A 16,845-nucleotide genomic window follows, 5' to 3' on the forward strand; every position below is an offset into this window, starting at 1 on the left:
TTCTACAAACTTGTTTGTCTCATAAAATTGAACAACTTTGCAGAAGGGCATATTGCTCTAGCTGTTTTTATTTAAAATTAAGTCTCAATAGAAGTTGCAATAAATCAAAACTTTGTTTATAAGAAAATGTATATTCTCAGTCAACCAGATTTCAAGACATGGTGATAAAAAGCTGTGGTGAAATTTAAGGCCAATCGGAGGAATAAAAACCGGAGTGCATTTAAAATCTTGACCATTTTGTATCCAAAAACGGTCGCTGCATAGTTTATGCGGTCCAGTTTATTATGTATACGAGTTTCATGATAATCAACCTTAAAAACATAATATGATAAATGTAGCTTGTAATGTAAATGGCGACGCTACTTCTGTTCTCAACTTATTGATTGATCCACACCTTGAACTAGCCCATTACCATCCCCTTTCTCTGTCTTGGATACCTGTTGTCCTGCTTCATTCTCATCGTCAACCGAAACCATCGCCCCGTTTTCCTTCTGTTCAGCCGCTTCCAGTTTATGATGAGCCTTCAGGTGATACTTCATATATTTCACATTCTTGAACCGACGATCGCACAGCTCACACCCGACCGGCAACGCATCGCTGTGCAACGACTCATGAATCGCCACCGCCGAAGGTGAACTGAAACACCTTCCGCAAATCGAACACTTGTGCTGCGGACCAATCGCTTCCCCACTGACCTCGTTATGCTCCTTGGCTTCGTGGAGCAGGATCAGTTTGCGTCTGGTCGAACCTTTGTCGCAGAAACGGCACTTGAATTTGTACTTTTTAGTGTGGGTTTGCTCATGTCGAAGTTTGTCCTGGTTGGTGACAAATCGCTTCTCGCAGAAAGAGCAAGCGTACATCCGATCGTTGGTGTGCGTTTTCATGTGAAGTCGATAGCAGACTTTTCCTTTTAGTTTTTTGAAACAGATGGGACAGGATATTTCTCGTTCGGCCAGTGCCTGTTCCCCAAGCTGTTCGGCATGAGCTATCCTCAGATGGGCGGTCATTCCATTACGTTGGGCAAATGCCCGACCGCAATACTCACATTGATAAGACTTAGATTTCATGTGAATGTTCGTATGAGTTTTCAACTGATTCTGAACCTTAAACGCCTTGCCACAAACTTCGCACACAAAGCTGGCATCGACGTGCACCCGCTTCTTATGGTAGCTCAAATCTTTCTCGTTGGCAAAAGGTTTCTCGCACAAGTCGCAACTTATCGTGTGAGTCTCCTCGTGGACGGACCGATGGCTCTCCAAAGCTTGTCTACTAACGTAGGCCTTGCCGCACTGATCGCACTTGAACTCCGGTGGTCGACTTTGGAACCCTCTCCGGGTGGAACACGTGTGCAGTTTCAATTCGTTCTCGCTGAGTAGTTTCCTCTTGCACAACTGGCAGCTAACGATCTGCACCGCATCAATCTTCTTCTGATGAATGTGCCTCAAGTGATAGACGAGATTGCGCCAATCGCAGAAACTTTTTGGGCACTCGTCGCAACAGTGTATCCGATTCTGTTTATTTGGTTTGACGGTTTCCTGTATGCCATGTGCCTTGGCCCGATGAGCTGCCCACCAGGGTTGATGGGCAAAACTCTTGCCGCAATCGTCACACTTGTACTTCTTCGGCAAGGGTTCCTTGGGAGAGGCAGTTTTGGGTTCGGTTGAGTCTGGTTTTCGACGGGACTTTCGTTTGGTTCGAAGTTCGGGACTTTTGACGCGGTCTGATTCGGAAGAACTAGTTTGGTTCATATCACGATCCGAATAATCTTTTCGGACGTCACTTGATTCAGCATCGCTAGTGAAGTCATCTGGGTTTGGAACTGTGGGCTCATCGGCATCTGCCAAATGAAGATTCTCGTCTTTTTCTACCTTATGCTCCGAATCAGAACTGCAGTTAGGATCAGTCTGCAAATAATGAAACAATAAATTGTAAAAATATATATATTGGAAATTTGTTGAATGGTGAAAATGATAATGTATAAAGAAGCAGAGTAAGCATATAGAAATGATGAAGATCAAGCTGTGGACCCACCGAACGTAGATGCAATTAAGGTGAAACAGCTTGGAATCAAAATTCAATAATGTTCCAAAATTTTGAAGGCACAAATCTCGCGAAAGATGCATAAAAAAAACAGTGAAATTTCTATTTTAGCTTTGTGCACTAGCAGAAAGCTTAAAAGAGGAAGATTGACTTTGTACGTTCATTATTTCAGCAAATTTGTGCCTTCGAAATCGTGAGTAGGGGCACAAGCCGGCCATTGTGCCTGCCATGTTTGGATTTCGTGATATGTCACCTTAAATAGGCTGTAAACGAGCTAAAAACTGTAAGGCTACTGGGAAGATGAGATCCGCCACATGGAAGAGTTTAGCTTCTGGTTAGCTTTAATGATTGCTCCATTCACTACTTTTACAATAAGGGATTTTACAGAAGACGAAGAGGACACAGAGATCGTCGGATTATGCTCCTGAATTTGGTGTACAAAATGCTGTCGTGGATTCAGTTCAGCAGACTAAGACAACTTGAAACTTCGTCAGCGAATACCAGGTTATTTTTTGTAAGAGCCGATCTTTATTGAAACACATCTTTATTGGGTGAGAACGACGGCAAAAGGGAAAGAATTTTGTTTGAATTTCTTAGCCTTATACAATCTAATTCACACGGTTGCACAATCAACACCTCCGCTTAACCTAACAACCCCAGTTTATTCCGCAACCTTACGAGCGGACCTCGTACCAATCCTTTGGGATCATGCACAAATTATGTGACGCTTCAAGGAGGGGGAGGGAGTCAAGCCAAGCATGACAAGCCTTATAAAATTTTCGGAGGACTCATACGAAAAGCGTAACAAAGGGGGGGGGGTTGTTTATAGGTCCAAAAAGTTGGAGTATAGTGTGACATACCGTTTTGACATATTCCGAACACTTAAGGCCAACATTGGCTTCAAATGCATCTTATAGACATAAATTAGCTGATATTTGTGAATATGTTAATTTATTCACAAAGTCAAACTGTTAGCTGTTGAGTTTGCTGATAAAATTGTTTATTTAGGCATGTTTAGTATTGTTTCTACTTAAAAGTATAGGACAGCATTTTGATTCAAATGCCGAACACTGTATTCATTCTGTCTCATATTCCGAACACCTTGATTCAAATTCCGAACAGCACGAATAAATCATACCCAAATGAACAATTTCGCAAATAAATGGATTGGAAGACGTTAGAATTGAATTGAAATTGACTGCCATTTCCTGGTAATTTGATGACATATTTCAGCGAAACATTTCAACCAAATCGCCATACAAAAACCGAGTGTTCGGAATTTGAGACAAAACGGTAATTTGTGTATCATTACTTTGATGAAGATGTGCGCAACTTGTTCGGACGTTGGTTCGTAGATAATCTTGGAAACGCCTTCCTGGGTCTTCTCCCGGATAAAATTATACCGTATGACGATATGTTTCATTCGCTTATGATCCCTTGGCTTTTCAGCAATGCGTTGTATTCGAACAACGGTATTGGATGATGGAAAATATCTCCTAATTCTTCAAATATATTCTTAAATCAAACAGCGTAACATACATCTTAGATCAAAGAGATGTACTCGGCCTCCGTCGATAAAAGCGACAAAGTTGCTTATTTACGGGTCACTTTCCAGACGACTTTTTCTAATATTTCGTTCTCAAACTCTCACATTCAGCAACAGAATCGTTCTGTATCCATGTGGGGCGTGCCTAACGGGTCGCATTATTCATCGGTTCATTGCATCATTTCGGTGTATAAAAGCAGCACGCTACGGAGGGAGCGATCATGATCATCATCCTCATCATCAGTTGCTTTCTACCTCTCGAGCAGGCTTTGGAAAATTTAACGATCATTGATACACGAGCCATAATTTCATTCCAATTATCCGCCTGCATTCATACAACACGCATGACATTTATCGTTCGTGGAAAACAGACAGACAGACACACACCACCCACTGTCTGGCGCCGATCACTGTGTGTCAACACTTGTAACATACGCTGACCCACTCTCATTCTGATCAAGAATCAGAGGCAAATATTTTCAATGTTTTGTGGTATGTTTGCAACCAAATGGATGTTCAATGATCCAATAGATTATAATTAGCTTGTTAAAGGCTGCATTACCAGAAAATATGAAAGTTATTAACAATTTCATGCAAAACATAAATTACTCCAATGACTCGATACTGTTGCAGTCTGTGAGAGTTGCTGCTCTTGAACGCTCCCGTGCCACTGCTATTAACAACAGCGATCTGGGGGACTTCGGCGAGGTGCCCGAAGTCGGAATCCAGCGTGAGGAATCGACCCCCCGCCCATCCACCCAACGTCAAGCAGCCGGCGACACCGTGAAGGTTAAGCTGCCTCCGCTGGTAATGAAAAACCTGCCACTGGAACAGCTAGCCAGAAAGATTTCCGCTCTGCGCGTCTATGCGGAATTCAAGTTAACCAGGATCGGCATCAAGGTGATGGTGCACACGAAACTGGAATACGACAGGGTGTGTTCCAACCTGAAGGAAAGGTGGAATTCTTCACCCACGAAATCCTTGGCGACAAACCCTGCAAGGCCGTTATCAGGGGCATGGATAAAACCGACCCGAAGAGGATTCAAGCGGAGCTTCGGTATCGATACAAGCTGGACGCAACTGCCGTTTACAGCAGTGGTCACCAAACTGCGGCCCGCGGGCCGCATGCGGCCTCCGAGAAGGTTTTGAGCGGCCCGCGAATGGATTTTGAATGTTAATGTGAAGCGGCACGCATGTTATAATTTTTATTCGTGCTGGTGTTTAATCCTTTGCTCTTGCAACTTTGTTCTTGGAAAGTCAGTCGTTGAAATCATGTAAAATGTTTCTGAGTTCATCCATCTTCATGGTATGAAGAGTAATATAAAATTGACTTTGTCAAAGCTCAAAGTTTCTGGAAAACCTGATTTTTTTAGAATCTTAAAGGGAACACTAAGGGCCTGCAAAAAGTCTTCAAATCTTCAATATCTGTGCTGAACATATTTAACTTTACAAAATTGATCCAGGATCTTGGCCTTGCAGAGGTTTCCGCAGAACGCTGATTTTTTTTACAAAGATTTTTTTTTTAATTTGGCTTCAAAAATTCGATTTTTTCTGTAAATCTTTGAAAATTATTGAAAATATTGGTATTGTAAATCTTTGAAAATTATGTTATTTGAAATATTTGAATATGGATTGCTTTTGAATGGTTGAGGAGCCCAAACGCAAAGAGATGTACAGTATTGGACAATATATTTGCAATTTTTTTGATCATCCATACAAAATGGTCTACTTTTGTGGGATAAATCTCAGTTATTTAAAGCATTCGCTCAGAAGCAATCCTGCTTGGGTGTTTTCTTGGATATTGAGGGTGCCTTTGATAACGTGTCTTTCGATGCCATATTGGAAGCCGCACGAAACCATGGGCTACCTACAATGATTACCAATTGGATTCATCAAATGCTCAAAAACCGACATCTCTTCTCGACATTGCGTCAAGCAGCGATTCGAAAATTGAGTGTTTGCAGCTGCCCCCAAGGGGGAGTCTTGTCACCACTTTTGTGGAATCTCGTAGCAACTCAATAATTGCGGTTTTCCAACTTATGGATTTGCCGACGACTATCTAGCTCTGATAGTTGGTATGTGCATAAGCACCCTATTCGACTTGATGCAAAGTGCTCTTCAGGTAGTCGAGAGTTGGTGTCGCCAATATGGCCTTTCGGTTAACCCGAATAAAACATCAATTGTTCTTTTTACGGAAAGACGAAACCGCGATGGAATTCGACCTTTACGTCTTTTTGGCACTGAGATTAATGTGACTGATCAAGTAAAGTATGTCGGAGTCATTCTAGATTCCAAACTTTTATGGACAGCTCACATTGATTTCAGAGTCAAAAAAGCTTGCATGGCCTTCGGACAATGCCGGCGAACCTTTGGTAAAACTTGGGGCCTCAAACCCAAATATATCAAATGGATTTACACAACAGTTGTTCGACCAATATTGGCATATGGATGTCTTGTGTGGTGGCAAAAGGGCGAAGTGAGAACAATCCAATCAAAATTGGGCCATCTCCAGAGGATGTGCTTGATAGCGATGTCTGGTGCGTTCTCTACAACTCCCACAGCAGCGCTTGAGGCCATTTTCGACGTTGCGCCACTACACATATATCTTAAACAAGAAGCACTTTCTTGCTCTTACCGTTTATGGGTACTGGATCTACTGGAGAAAAATCCAGTGAATCGTAGATCTACACACACTTCGTTGTTTCCACTTTTGGTGAATTGGGACAAAATTGTCCTTGCTCCAAGTGATCTCACAATTGCTTGTAACTTTCCTTACAGGACATTTACCACACAATTCCCTTCACGGGAAGAGTGGACGTCTGGCTATTTGGAAAGAAGTATATCAAACAATATAGTATGTTACACTGATGGCTCCCTTCTTGAAGGTAGAGCTGGTGCAGGAGTATATTCTCGTGAGCTAAGGCTGAATCAGTTTTACTCACTTGGTAGAAACTGCACCGTTTTTCAGGCGGAAATATTTGCTCTTATGTGTGGAGTGCAATCAGCACTTCAACAGCGCGTAATGGGTAAAGTCATATACTTCTGTTCAGATAGTCAAGCTGCTATAAAAGCTCTCGCTTCGGCCAACTTAAGGTCGAAGCTTGTTATCGCATGTCGAACTCAAATTGAGGAACTGAATTCAGTCAACTCTGTAAACCTTGTATGGGTACCTGGCCATTCTTCCATCGCTGGAAATGAATTGGCTGATGAGCTAGCTCGCGATGGAGCATCGCATGACTTCATTGGCCCTGAGCCGGCTATTCCAATTTCGAAGTGCTGGGTGAAGCTTCAGATAAACTCTTGGGCGGCAACTCAGCACAAGCAATATTGGAATAGTTTGGAGTCATGTCGTCAAACAAAAATGTACATTACTGAGCCATCTCCAAGGGTGGCAAAGTATTTAACAAATCTGTCAAAGCAGAATTGCAGTCTCTTGGTCAGAGCGTTGACAGGCCACTACCGACTCAACTATCACATGGCAAATATTCAGCGTGCTGACTCATTTGTGTGTGATAGTTGTGACTCCGATTATGGAACTTCGTATCACCTGATATGTAACTGTCCAATTTTTTCGCAAATGCGATTCCAATTACTGTTTACCAAGTCTTATTGAGTGAAACTGAATTCAGAAGCCTGAATCTTCAGGACATTCTGTTATTCTTAACCCGCTGTGGTAATGAGCTATAGGCTCTCTACGCTCATGCGTTTTGCAGTGCCCTTTTTAGGGCGCTGTTCGAACCCATTGTGGTATGGAGCTACATGCTCTCATTTCGCTTATGCGATTTTCCCTCTTCAAGGGACCCCACTCCTATTTCCTCCCATCTTTTCCTTCCCTTTCCTCTCCCATCGGGTAGATGATGAAATAGGCTCAAATATGGCGATGGCACAAATCTCCCAACTGGTGGGGAACGTGCCTTTGGAGCCGGCCTTCTGATACCTGATACCTGATACAGTATTGGACAATATATTTGCAATTATTTTGATCATCCATACAAAATGATCTACTTTTGTGGGATAAATCTCAGTTATTTATAACCCGATATGAATAAAATTTACTCAGCATGTCGCACATCACTTAAGCGTCAACATATATTTTTAACACTTCAGTCGTCGCGCTGTTGTATTTTGTACAACTTTGTTGAAAAAACCTCGCTTTCCGTTAACATCAGCAACGCGGTGGTTATGATGGTGGCAAACCGCGCGACGACTAAAAGGTTGAATAAATATTTAAAAATAAAATACGAAGAGATCAACAACAATATTGATTCGATTGAAGTAATTTCACGAAAAAAAATCAAACGGTTTATCTCAAAATATGAGAGACCTACACAAGTATCTTCAGTATAATTGTTAAATTCATCTAAATGTACAACTTTGCTGAAGATACTATCAATCTATTTCGTCAATTTTTTGGTTTGCGTAAATTTTGAAATTTGTCGATAAATTTACCGTTATTGTTTTTAACTTGTTAAAGGAAAAAAAATACAAATATATACTTGTTTTAATTATGAATCGTGGTTTACGGCCAACCAGCCGAGTGGAAGTTTAACAACTACCGAAAAGCTAAACATTACATATAATTTGCAATTGGATTAGATCTTAGATCTTCACATCAATTTGTCCATCTAATCCAATTGCAAATTATATGTAATGTTTAGCTTTTCGGTAGTTACAAATATATGTTAAAATTCAAGATATGTTCAAATTTGATATGAATCGATCCATAAACGATTTAGATAAAAACCTGTAAAGTAGATCATTTTGTATTAATAATAAAAAAAAGTTGCAAATGCATTGTCCAATACGGCAAGTGACATGTTGATTGATTTTGAGTTAAGTGTATGTAGCTTTTAAAAAGTATTTCAAGGTGAGTTTTTTCGATAAAAACTTGGCATTGTTTCTCTGTCACTTATATCTATCTAACCCCTCTGATTCAATCAAATGTTCCCAGAAATGTTTTATCCATTTTCATAGAAATAGTGATTTTTTATAATCCCATTGAAAGCTGTTAAAATTAATCCTCATAAATCATGCGGCCCGCGACTTATCTGAAAGCGTTGAGATGGCCCGATGAGATGGTTAGGCTGAGGACCACTGGTTTACAGAATGGCTCGGCGAGACGAGCTTACGAAAAGGTACCCGAATTGCCTCTATCTGGGGCATTTTCGTAAGGGCTCGGTTTCGCTGAACGCTCTCCAGGCAGTGCGTACCATCGGAAACATCATCGTCAGCTAGGAGCCCTATCGCGGAAGCCTACGCGATGTTGCACAGTGCCAGCGGTGCCTCAACTTAAGGCACTGTACCAGAAATTGCCACCTTCGACCTCGCTGCAGTATCTGCCACGACTCTGCTGACTGTCCCACGAATGGGGCCGCAGTTGATGCGGTGGCATTCAAGGCCAGCTTCCAGCTGGCGGTAATTTCCCGTAGGTACCTCCCACCTGGCCGCGTCAGCATCCCCCTCAGCCGCCGCAAATCAATCGTTCGGTGAGGCTACAGATGAATCCCTACTATCCGACGAGGAGCTGGTCTCCGAGGTGCTCATCATCAAGCGATCCTGCAGGACCCGATCAGAGCAGCTGCGTGCTGTAGTCTTCATTATCAGCAAACATGAGGACTAAGCCGCTGGCCATCGCCACAAGTAGCGCGTGCTCTGTAAGAGCAAAAACCATCGAGCTTGCTGATTTTATCGGCAAGCACAGCATCGACGTGGGGCTCATCACCGAAACCCAGCTCAAATCCAGCGATAGTTTCTGGTTGCCGGACCAAGATATAGATACCTCCCCTTGTGCTGTCCGACCAGAAGACATGATCACCTCTGAACAAATCTGCACAGCGCTGAAGCAAACCAAAAAAACATGAAGGCTCCCGGGTTTGATGGGATCTTCAACCTCATCCTCAAACATTTAAACGCCAAAGTTTACGAACTTTTGAGCGCCATCTTCAACAGATGCTTGGAATTGCATTACTTCCCAAACTCCTGGAAGATTGCCAAGATCATACCGATCCGCAAATCCGGGAAGGACCCAACTCTACCATCGAGCTATAGGCCTATCAGCCTGCTCTCAGTGCTGGGCAAACTCTATGAAAAGCTCATCCTCAACCGACTCGTCAAGTTTGTCGATGAACGGAACAGTCTCCTGTCGGAACAGTTTGGGTTCAGGAAGGGGCATTCCACAACTTACCAACTCACCACCAACCAATGCCATCAGAAGTAATAGAGCTGTACCTGAGTCCACAGCCATGACCTTGCTAGAAGTAGCGAAGGCGTTTGACAACGTATGGCATGACGGGCTTATATATAAGCTCTGTTACTTCAACTTTCCACCTCACCTGATCAAAATTATCCGAAGCTACCTTCAGCAAAGGTCGTTCAGCAGGGTATCGTTGAATGGCTATTTGTCTAACGCGTTTCCAATACCAGCAGAAGTAGCGCAAGGCAGTTTGCTTGGCTCGCTGCTCTACAGCATTTATACATGTGACATTCCTCCCCTTGGCAACGACTGTGTTCTTTCTGTTCGCAGATGACACCGCAATAGCCGTCAAAGAGATTATGCTTACCAAAACAACCAACAAGCTTCAACGATTCCTTGACGCCTTTGTTGAATATGCTTTCACCTGGAAGATCAAGATCAATGCTTCCAAAACCCAGGTTGTAATGTTCCTTCATCGGCAGTCTTATAGACTGAAACCCCCACCAAACTGCACTATGATCATGGATGGCACAAGGGTTGAGTGGTCGTCAGAGGTACTCTACCTTGGATTGCTGTTCGACGACAAGCTACTGTTCCGCTCGCATGTCGACAAAACCTTGATTAAATGTTCCGCCCTAACAAGAAGCCTGTATCTGCTCATTTGCCGTAGATCTCGCCTCTCGAGGGTTAATAAACTGGCAGTCTACAAACAAGTGATCGTGTGGTCTCATAACTACAAACGAGCGTGTGGTCTCATAACCATCACTGGGCATCAGTCTTCGTACCGAGCTGGCTTCGTTACTGGCTGGCTCACTCATCGGGTTCCTCGTTCTGAACCTTTCGAACTCGAGTCATGATGAATTACGACAAACACCAAGCTGTGAAGCATACTCTGTCCCAGTTGGGACGTAACGTCAGAAAGAAAAATAATGTTAAACTTGCGGATGATTCTGAATAAAGTATCTTGCAGAGACAATATCAGTAAGTTCTCATTGATTAGTTGCGTACGACCCAATGAAAAGAAATGAATTGTTGCCGATATTGAGAAGGCAAGGATAGAAGACCCCTTTACTCCGGCAATCACTATAAACGTTAAGCTCCGAAGAATAGTGAACGTGCAAAAGAAATAAAAAGCTCCTACGACTGTGATTGTAGGTATAATTTCAACAAGCAACCATTTCAGCCAAACTCCAGCTATAGGCCAGGAGAAGTGGATGAACTTGTCATTCATTTTTCTGTCAAATCTCATACAAAATCTACTTTTTCTCTGACAGAAATTCACTCTAGGTGAACCACTTCCCCTGGCCTATAGCCTATACAAAAGAAAGAATGCCCGGGGATAGCTTTGAAGCGTTTGCGATGTTCAACCCCCTCCATTAGCCATAGGCAGCTAATTCAAACGAACGCTTATTTTATATTCTTGTGCACGGAAGGATCATTTGTGGTGTGCTAGAGTCATTAAATACCATCTCTATTTAAACAAATCTTTTGATCTTCAAAATCTTCAAGATAATAAACCCAAATGCCAAAAATATCCTAACGAATCATTGAACTAACGGTTCTCTTCAAGCAACAACCCATTCGGCCAAACGTTCTTCGGCCTAATGACATGACATCATAACTCTCATATAACTTATTGCAGAGTGCGTATTTTTTCTCACCTCTTCAGTTTTCACTTCAGACTCTAAGTTGTTGTGCGCGATTACCATTGGTACGTCTTCCATACTCTGGAACTCCTAAAAGTGTAAAAATATATCTTGAACTACGGAAGAAAAAAGTTTTATTCCAAGGAAACTTACCTCTGCAACCATAGGTATAGTTTCGTCAGTATTGTCCGACAAATTTTGATTAGCATCACCCGTTTGCGATCTTCCACCAGAAGAACCTTCGCTATCCGAGCCAGCGCCATCTTCAAATGCAGCATCATTAGTTTCATCATCCTCGCTTTCTGATTTTTTCACCTGCAACTCTGCCAAATGCTCCAGCCCCAGAAACGGACAATACTTGTTTCTCCGAACTCGCTCTTTCGGTTGCCTGGGCTGAGCATCCTTGCGCCGACCTTGCCTCCCAATTACTCGCTCAATCCCCAGAATATCCCAATGCCGACTCTTCTCGTGGTTCCTCAGTGCCTTCTCCGTCACGAACTTTCTCGGGCAGTGTTCACATCGGAAGGTTCCCTCGTGTACCCGCACATGGTGGCTCAGTGCCCGCTTGGTTTCGAACCCCTGGCCGCAATGATTGCACTGGAACTCCTTATCCGGGTGACCCTGTTGCAGATGTTTCTCTAGAAGCTCTTGCTTCCGAAAGCGTTGACCACACTCCGTGCAAAACAGACCTCGCTTTCCCTCGGCGCACGCTTCTTCGTGGGTTTTCAAACTGTCGATCCGCGCAAACGATTGGCCGCAAATGCTGCAAACGTGCGGTCGGACACCGTGAGTGGTCATGTGCAGCCGAAGATTACCCATGCGGGCAAAGACCATAGGGCACTGTTCGCACTTGTACGTCTTGCCTGCGTTATGCTTCAGAATCATGTGTACCCTTCGGCCTTCGCGACTCGTGAACTTGACGTCGCACATCGTGCAGGGGTATGACTTTGGGCCATTGGCGTTTGCATGCTTGTTCAAGTGTTGCCGTAGTGCCGCTTCCGATTTGAACGCAGTCGCACAGATCTTGCATTCAAGCGATGATTTATGTTGAGGCTTGTCATCTTGAGGAAGGGAAGCGGAATCTGATTGACTTTGCTTGCCGTCGACACTTTCCAGTAGACCATGGATCGTCCTAACGTGATTCCTAAGTTGAACTTTCGTTCCGAATTGCTTTTGGCAGTGAGGGCAAACGGAACCTTTCACCTAAAATGAAATGAAGTTAATTACGTACCGTCATCCGGAGTAAATCAGATCAGTTTTATATTTCCTCAAAATGTCATTGGAAAATGGTAATTTTGTAGATATTATATTTTTTTAAACAAGTACTGGCACCTACAACATCCCAAGTAACTACTAGCCCAAAAATTCGCCTTTTTGATCTTATAGTGCTATTATACGGCGAATATGGGGCGTTTCAGCTGTATAATAGCACTATATTGGCATACAGAATTAAAATGCTATTTGGTTACTTGGGATATGATGTATTTAGTTTTCTGAAAGCTATATAGGAGCATGTTTTTCTGATTACGACTGCCTTGAATCCTTAGAAGATTCTGATGAGAATTGTAAGACGGTTTTGATGAGAAACTTGGAAGGGTTCTGTTGAGAATCGAGAGAGGATTTTGATTAGAATCATTAGATGATTCTGATGAGAATCTTCAGAGAATCCTCATGAGGAATTTGTAATCGTTCTGATGAGAATTCTGAGAAGATTCTGAAGAAAATTTTCAGAGGAATTCTGATGTGATTCTGATGAGAATCCTGAAAGAATTGTGATAAGAATGCTGAGAGGATTCTGATAAGAATTCTGAGAACATTCAGATGAAACTCTTGAGAGGATTGATGATTGATGATGATCTTTATCAGTATCATTCCAAATATTACATCAATTTCTTATATCTATGTGTTTTGTGTTATTAGACAACACTATCACCCTAATTTGGTAAAACACATTTTAGATTTTATTAGCATTTTGTTAACAACATATTACATTTTATTTGCCGTAGCAGTTCAGATTTTTTACAGGTGAGTTGATTTCACCTGCTTATAAGAGATAAAAAAACACGTTTTCAATTTACTTAACGTAACATAACCTAAATTTATAACGCATTAATTGTGGCATTAGAAGATTGTAACGATTTTTGCCTGAAATTATTAATTATTTTGTTTGACATTTGTTCCAATGTTTCAACATTGGATATTCTATGTAACTCATTGGTACTATACCAGGGAGGAAGCTTCAGAATCATTTTCAAAATTTTATTTTGAATTCTCTGCAGAGCTTTCTTCCTGGTATTGCAACAGCTAGTCCATATTGGTACAGCATACAACATAACTGGCCTGAAAATTTGTTTGAATATCAAAGACTTGTTCTTAAGACAAAGTTTTGATTTTCTATTAATAAGGGGATAGAGACCTTTTACATATTTGTTACATTTGGCTTAAATGCCCTCAATGTGATTTTTGAAAGTTAAATTCGTATCTGGCATGAGCTCTAGATACTTAACTTCATCTGACCAATTTATTGGAACCCCTCTTATCGTGACAACATGTCTACTTGAAGGTTTCAAATAAAGATCTTTTGGTTTATGTGGGAATATTAGTTGAGTTTTGGAAGCATTAGGAGAAATCTTACATTCTTGCAAGTATGAAGAAAAAATATCCAAACTTTTTTGCAATCTACTACAGATAACACGCAGGCTTCGTCCTTTGGCGGAGAGGCCTGTGTTATCCGCAAGCAAGGATTTTTGACATCCATGAGGTAACTCAGGTAAATCAGATGTGAAAATATTATATAATATTGGTCTCAAAATGCTGCCTTGGGGAACACCAGCTCTTACAGGAAGTCTTCCAGACCTGGAGTTCCGATAATTAACCTGAAGTGTACGATTTGATAGATAACTTTGGATTATTTTAACAATGTATGTTGGAAAATAAAAGTTTTTTAATTTTACGATCAAACCTTCATGCCAAAACACTGTCGAATGCTTTTTCTATGTCTAGAAGAGCAAGACCAGTAGAATAGCCCTCAGATTTGTTGGAACGGGTCATATTTGTTACACGTAAAAGGTGATGAGTGGTCGAATGTCCATGTAGACCATCATTCTGTTCAAAATGACCTTTTCAAAAAGTTTACTGATGGAGGAAAGCAAACTGATTGGACGATAGCTAGAAGCTTCTGCAGGATTTTTGCCTGGTTTTAAAATTGGTACAAACTTAGCAATTCCCAATTGTCAGGAAAATATGCTAATTGAAAACATTTGTTAAATATATCAACTAAGAATGATAAGCTACTTTTTGGAAGTTTCTTGGTGAGGATGTAAAAAATTCCATCCTCGCCAGGAGATTTCATATTTTTGATTTTTTTTAATAATAGTTCTCACTTCCTCCCAATCAGTCTCCCAGGCATTTTCGAAAACGTTCTCTTGATTGAGAATGTTTTCGAAGTCCTGAGTAACTTGATTTTCAATTGGACTAGTAAGTCCTAAATTAAAATTGTGCGCGCCTTCAAACTGCATAGCAAGTTTTTGAGCTTTTCCGCAATTAGTAATAATTTCCTCTTTCAATGCCGGTATTGGCTTCTGAAATTTTTCAAAATTTTAGATAATGATTCAGATGGAGATTATTTCCAATCAACCAATCAAGACGTTTTTGAATAAAAACTTGTTCCTTGTTCTTCGAAACCACTCAGTATTTTCTCTAAACTCAAGAATTTCCAATAGGGCTTAGAACCAGGGTCCAATTGAGAAATCTTATTTTCAAAATTTTTGTTTCTTAATTGTGCAATGTTTCTTGATTTCTTTCTGCAAACCTGCCATATAATTTTCATAGCAGGGCCGCAAGTGCGTTGAAATTGCCTTCTCCTCGCGTTTTTAAGACGGATCAAGAGTTTAAGATCATCGTCTATAATCACGGATTCAAATTTTACATCACATTTTGGAATTGCAATGCTCCTGGCTTCAACAATGGAATTTGTTAAAGTTTCAACAGCATTGTCATTATCAAGTTTTGTTTGTGAAGAAATGTTAACATCAAGATTAGAGTCAATGTATGTTGCTCGAAAATAATTGAAAGTGGAGCTGATAGGATTGAGAATCGCTTCATGGGATATTTGAAATGTAACAGGGACATGATCATAATCAAAATCAGCATGAGTGACCAGTTGGCTACAAAGATGACTAGAGTCGATTAATATTAAATCAATCGTAGATGGATTTCTAGAAGAGGAAAAACATGTAGGGCTATCAGGGTATTGAATTGACAGGGTGTCTACTCGTTTACATAGGGAGACTTACGGCTTCGGCACCATACGACTATTATCGGCAACCAAATTTCAAACGCCAAATACACAGTGTTTTTCTATCAAAACACGTCAATGACAACATTCAGATGATTTTTCGTTCTGCCCGCTTCCCTCCAACGAGATGTCCGAGACTGAACAAACAATATCACCAGAGATGTCAGAGATGAAAATTACAAAAGAAGCTCGGCATCGACTTAGACTGCCGAGAATACGTAAGTTCCCCTAAATGAAATTCCCTGATATTTCCAGGTTTTTTTTCAGCTTCTACAAAATAATTCCAGGTTTAAGAAATACTCCAATTTCAGACATACAAAAAGTTATTGACAAAATAATTTGCTTCAATTCGTTTCAAGCTTCTAATTTTTTTAATGCATGTCGAAGCTATTTAAAGGTGGAACAATTTCAAAGTTTAAGTTTTTGTCAACTGAATTGTATTTGATACAAAGACTCATTTTCATATCGTTTGTGAGAGCTCTGATCATCATTGTAAACTAAACGGAACCTTCAAGTGATTCAGTATGCTTAACCCTTCAAGTTTATTGATTACAGCGTACTTGTGCAAAAACAGATAATGCACTATTCATTTTTGGTCCACGTTCAGTGAAGAAATCTCAAAAGGTATCCATGGGCAGTTTGGATACTTCAGACAGCTAAATGGACGAAATAAACAATACTAACAAATGTTTGTGACAATATTTCTTGATTAAAATAACATGTAAAACATGTTTTTCGATAAATATTTCAATTATTTTCTAAAGGAATTTCACCAGACATTAATTCAGGATAGATGGATGGATTTCTTTATTTGTGAAATTTGCACCACTAGACTAGCTCACGTCTTAAATGTCTCCAGGAGTTCATGTAGTGATTATTTTCCATGGAATTCCTTCGAGAATTTTTCTAAGGAATTCGTAAAAGAATTTTGTTTTAAATATCTCAAAAACGCGACCTGGTTTTTGCCATTTATAATCACAGAAATTAACTCAGAGATCGTCAGCAATGTCTTTACTGATTTATCTTTACTGATCTTTATCTTTACTGATTTATCTGAAAAGTTACAGATTTTCTGATAGTTTTTGGTACAGATTCTGTACGGTACAGATTACAGATTTTCACG

The 16,845-nt window shown here is 40.8% G+C and overlaps 1 protein-coding gene across 4 annotated transcripts in view; it reads right to left on the reverse strand.

Moving 5' to 3' along the window:
* Window positions 1-219: 219 nt before the first annotated feature.
* The window catches only part of LOC5568189 (zinc finger protein 611), an 84,075-nt gene continuing 67,449 nt past the window's right edge, over window positions 220-16,845 (reverse strand). For 2 of the 4 annotated variants that reach the window (XM_021848228.1, XM_021848226.1), the window contains exons 2-4: window positions 11,579-12,628; window positions 11,441-11,515; window positions 220-1,904 (exon numbers count right to left, since the gene is read on the reverse strand). In XM_021848228.1, the coding sequence (XP_021703920.1) occupies window positions 372-1,904; window positions 11,441-11,515; window positions 11,579-12,628 (2,658 nt within the window). In that variant the 3' untranslated portion in view covers window positions 220-371. Of the gene's footprint in view, window positions 1,905-11,440; window positions 11,516-11,578; window positions 12,629-16,845 lie in introns of those variants that run through there. The other 2 variants (XM_021848225.1, XM_021848227.1) reach the window with 1 other exon arrangement.

Source organism: Aedes aegypti, chromosome 2 (genome assembly GCF_002204515.2).
Source record: "Aedes aegypti strain LVP_AGWG chromosome 2, AaegL5.0 Primary Assembly, whole genome shotgun sequence".
Classification (NCBI taxonomy): Eukaryota; Metazoa; Arthropoda; class Insecta; order Diptera; family Culicidae; genus Aedes; species Aedes aegypti.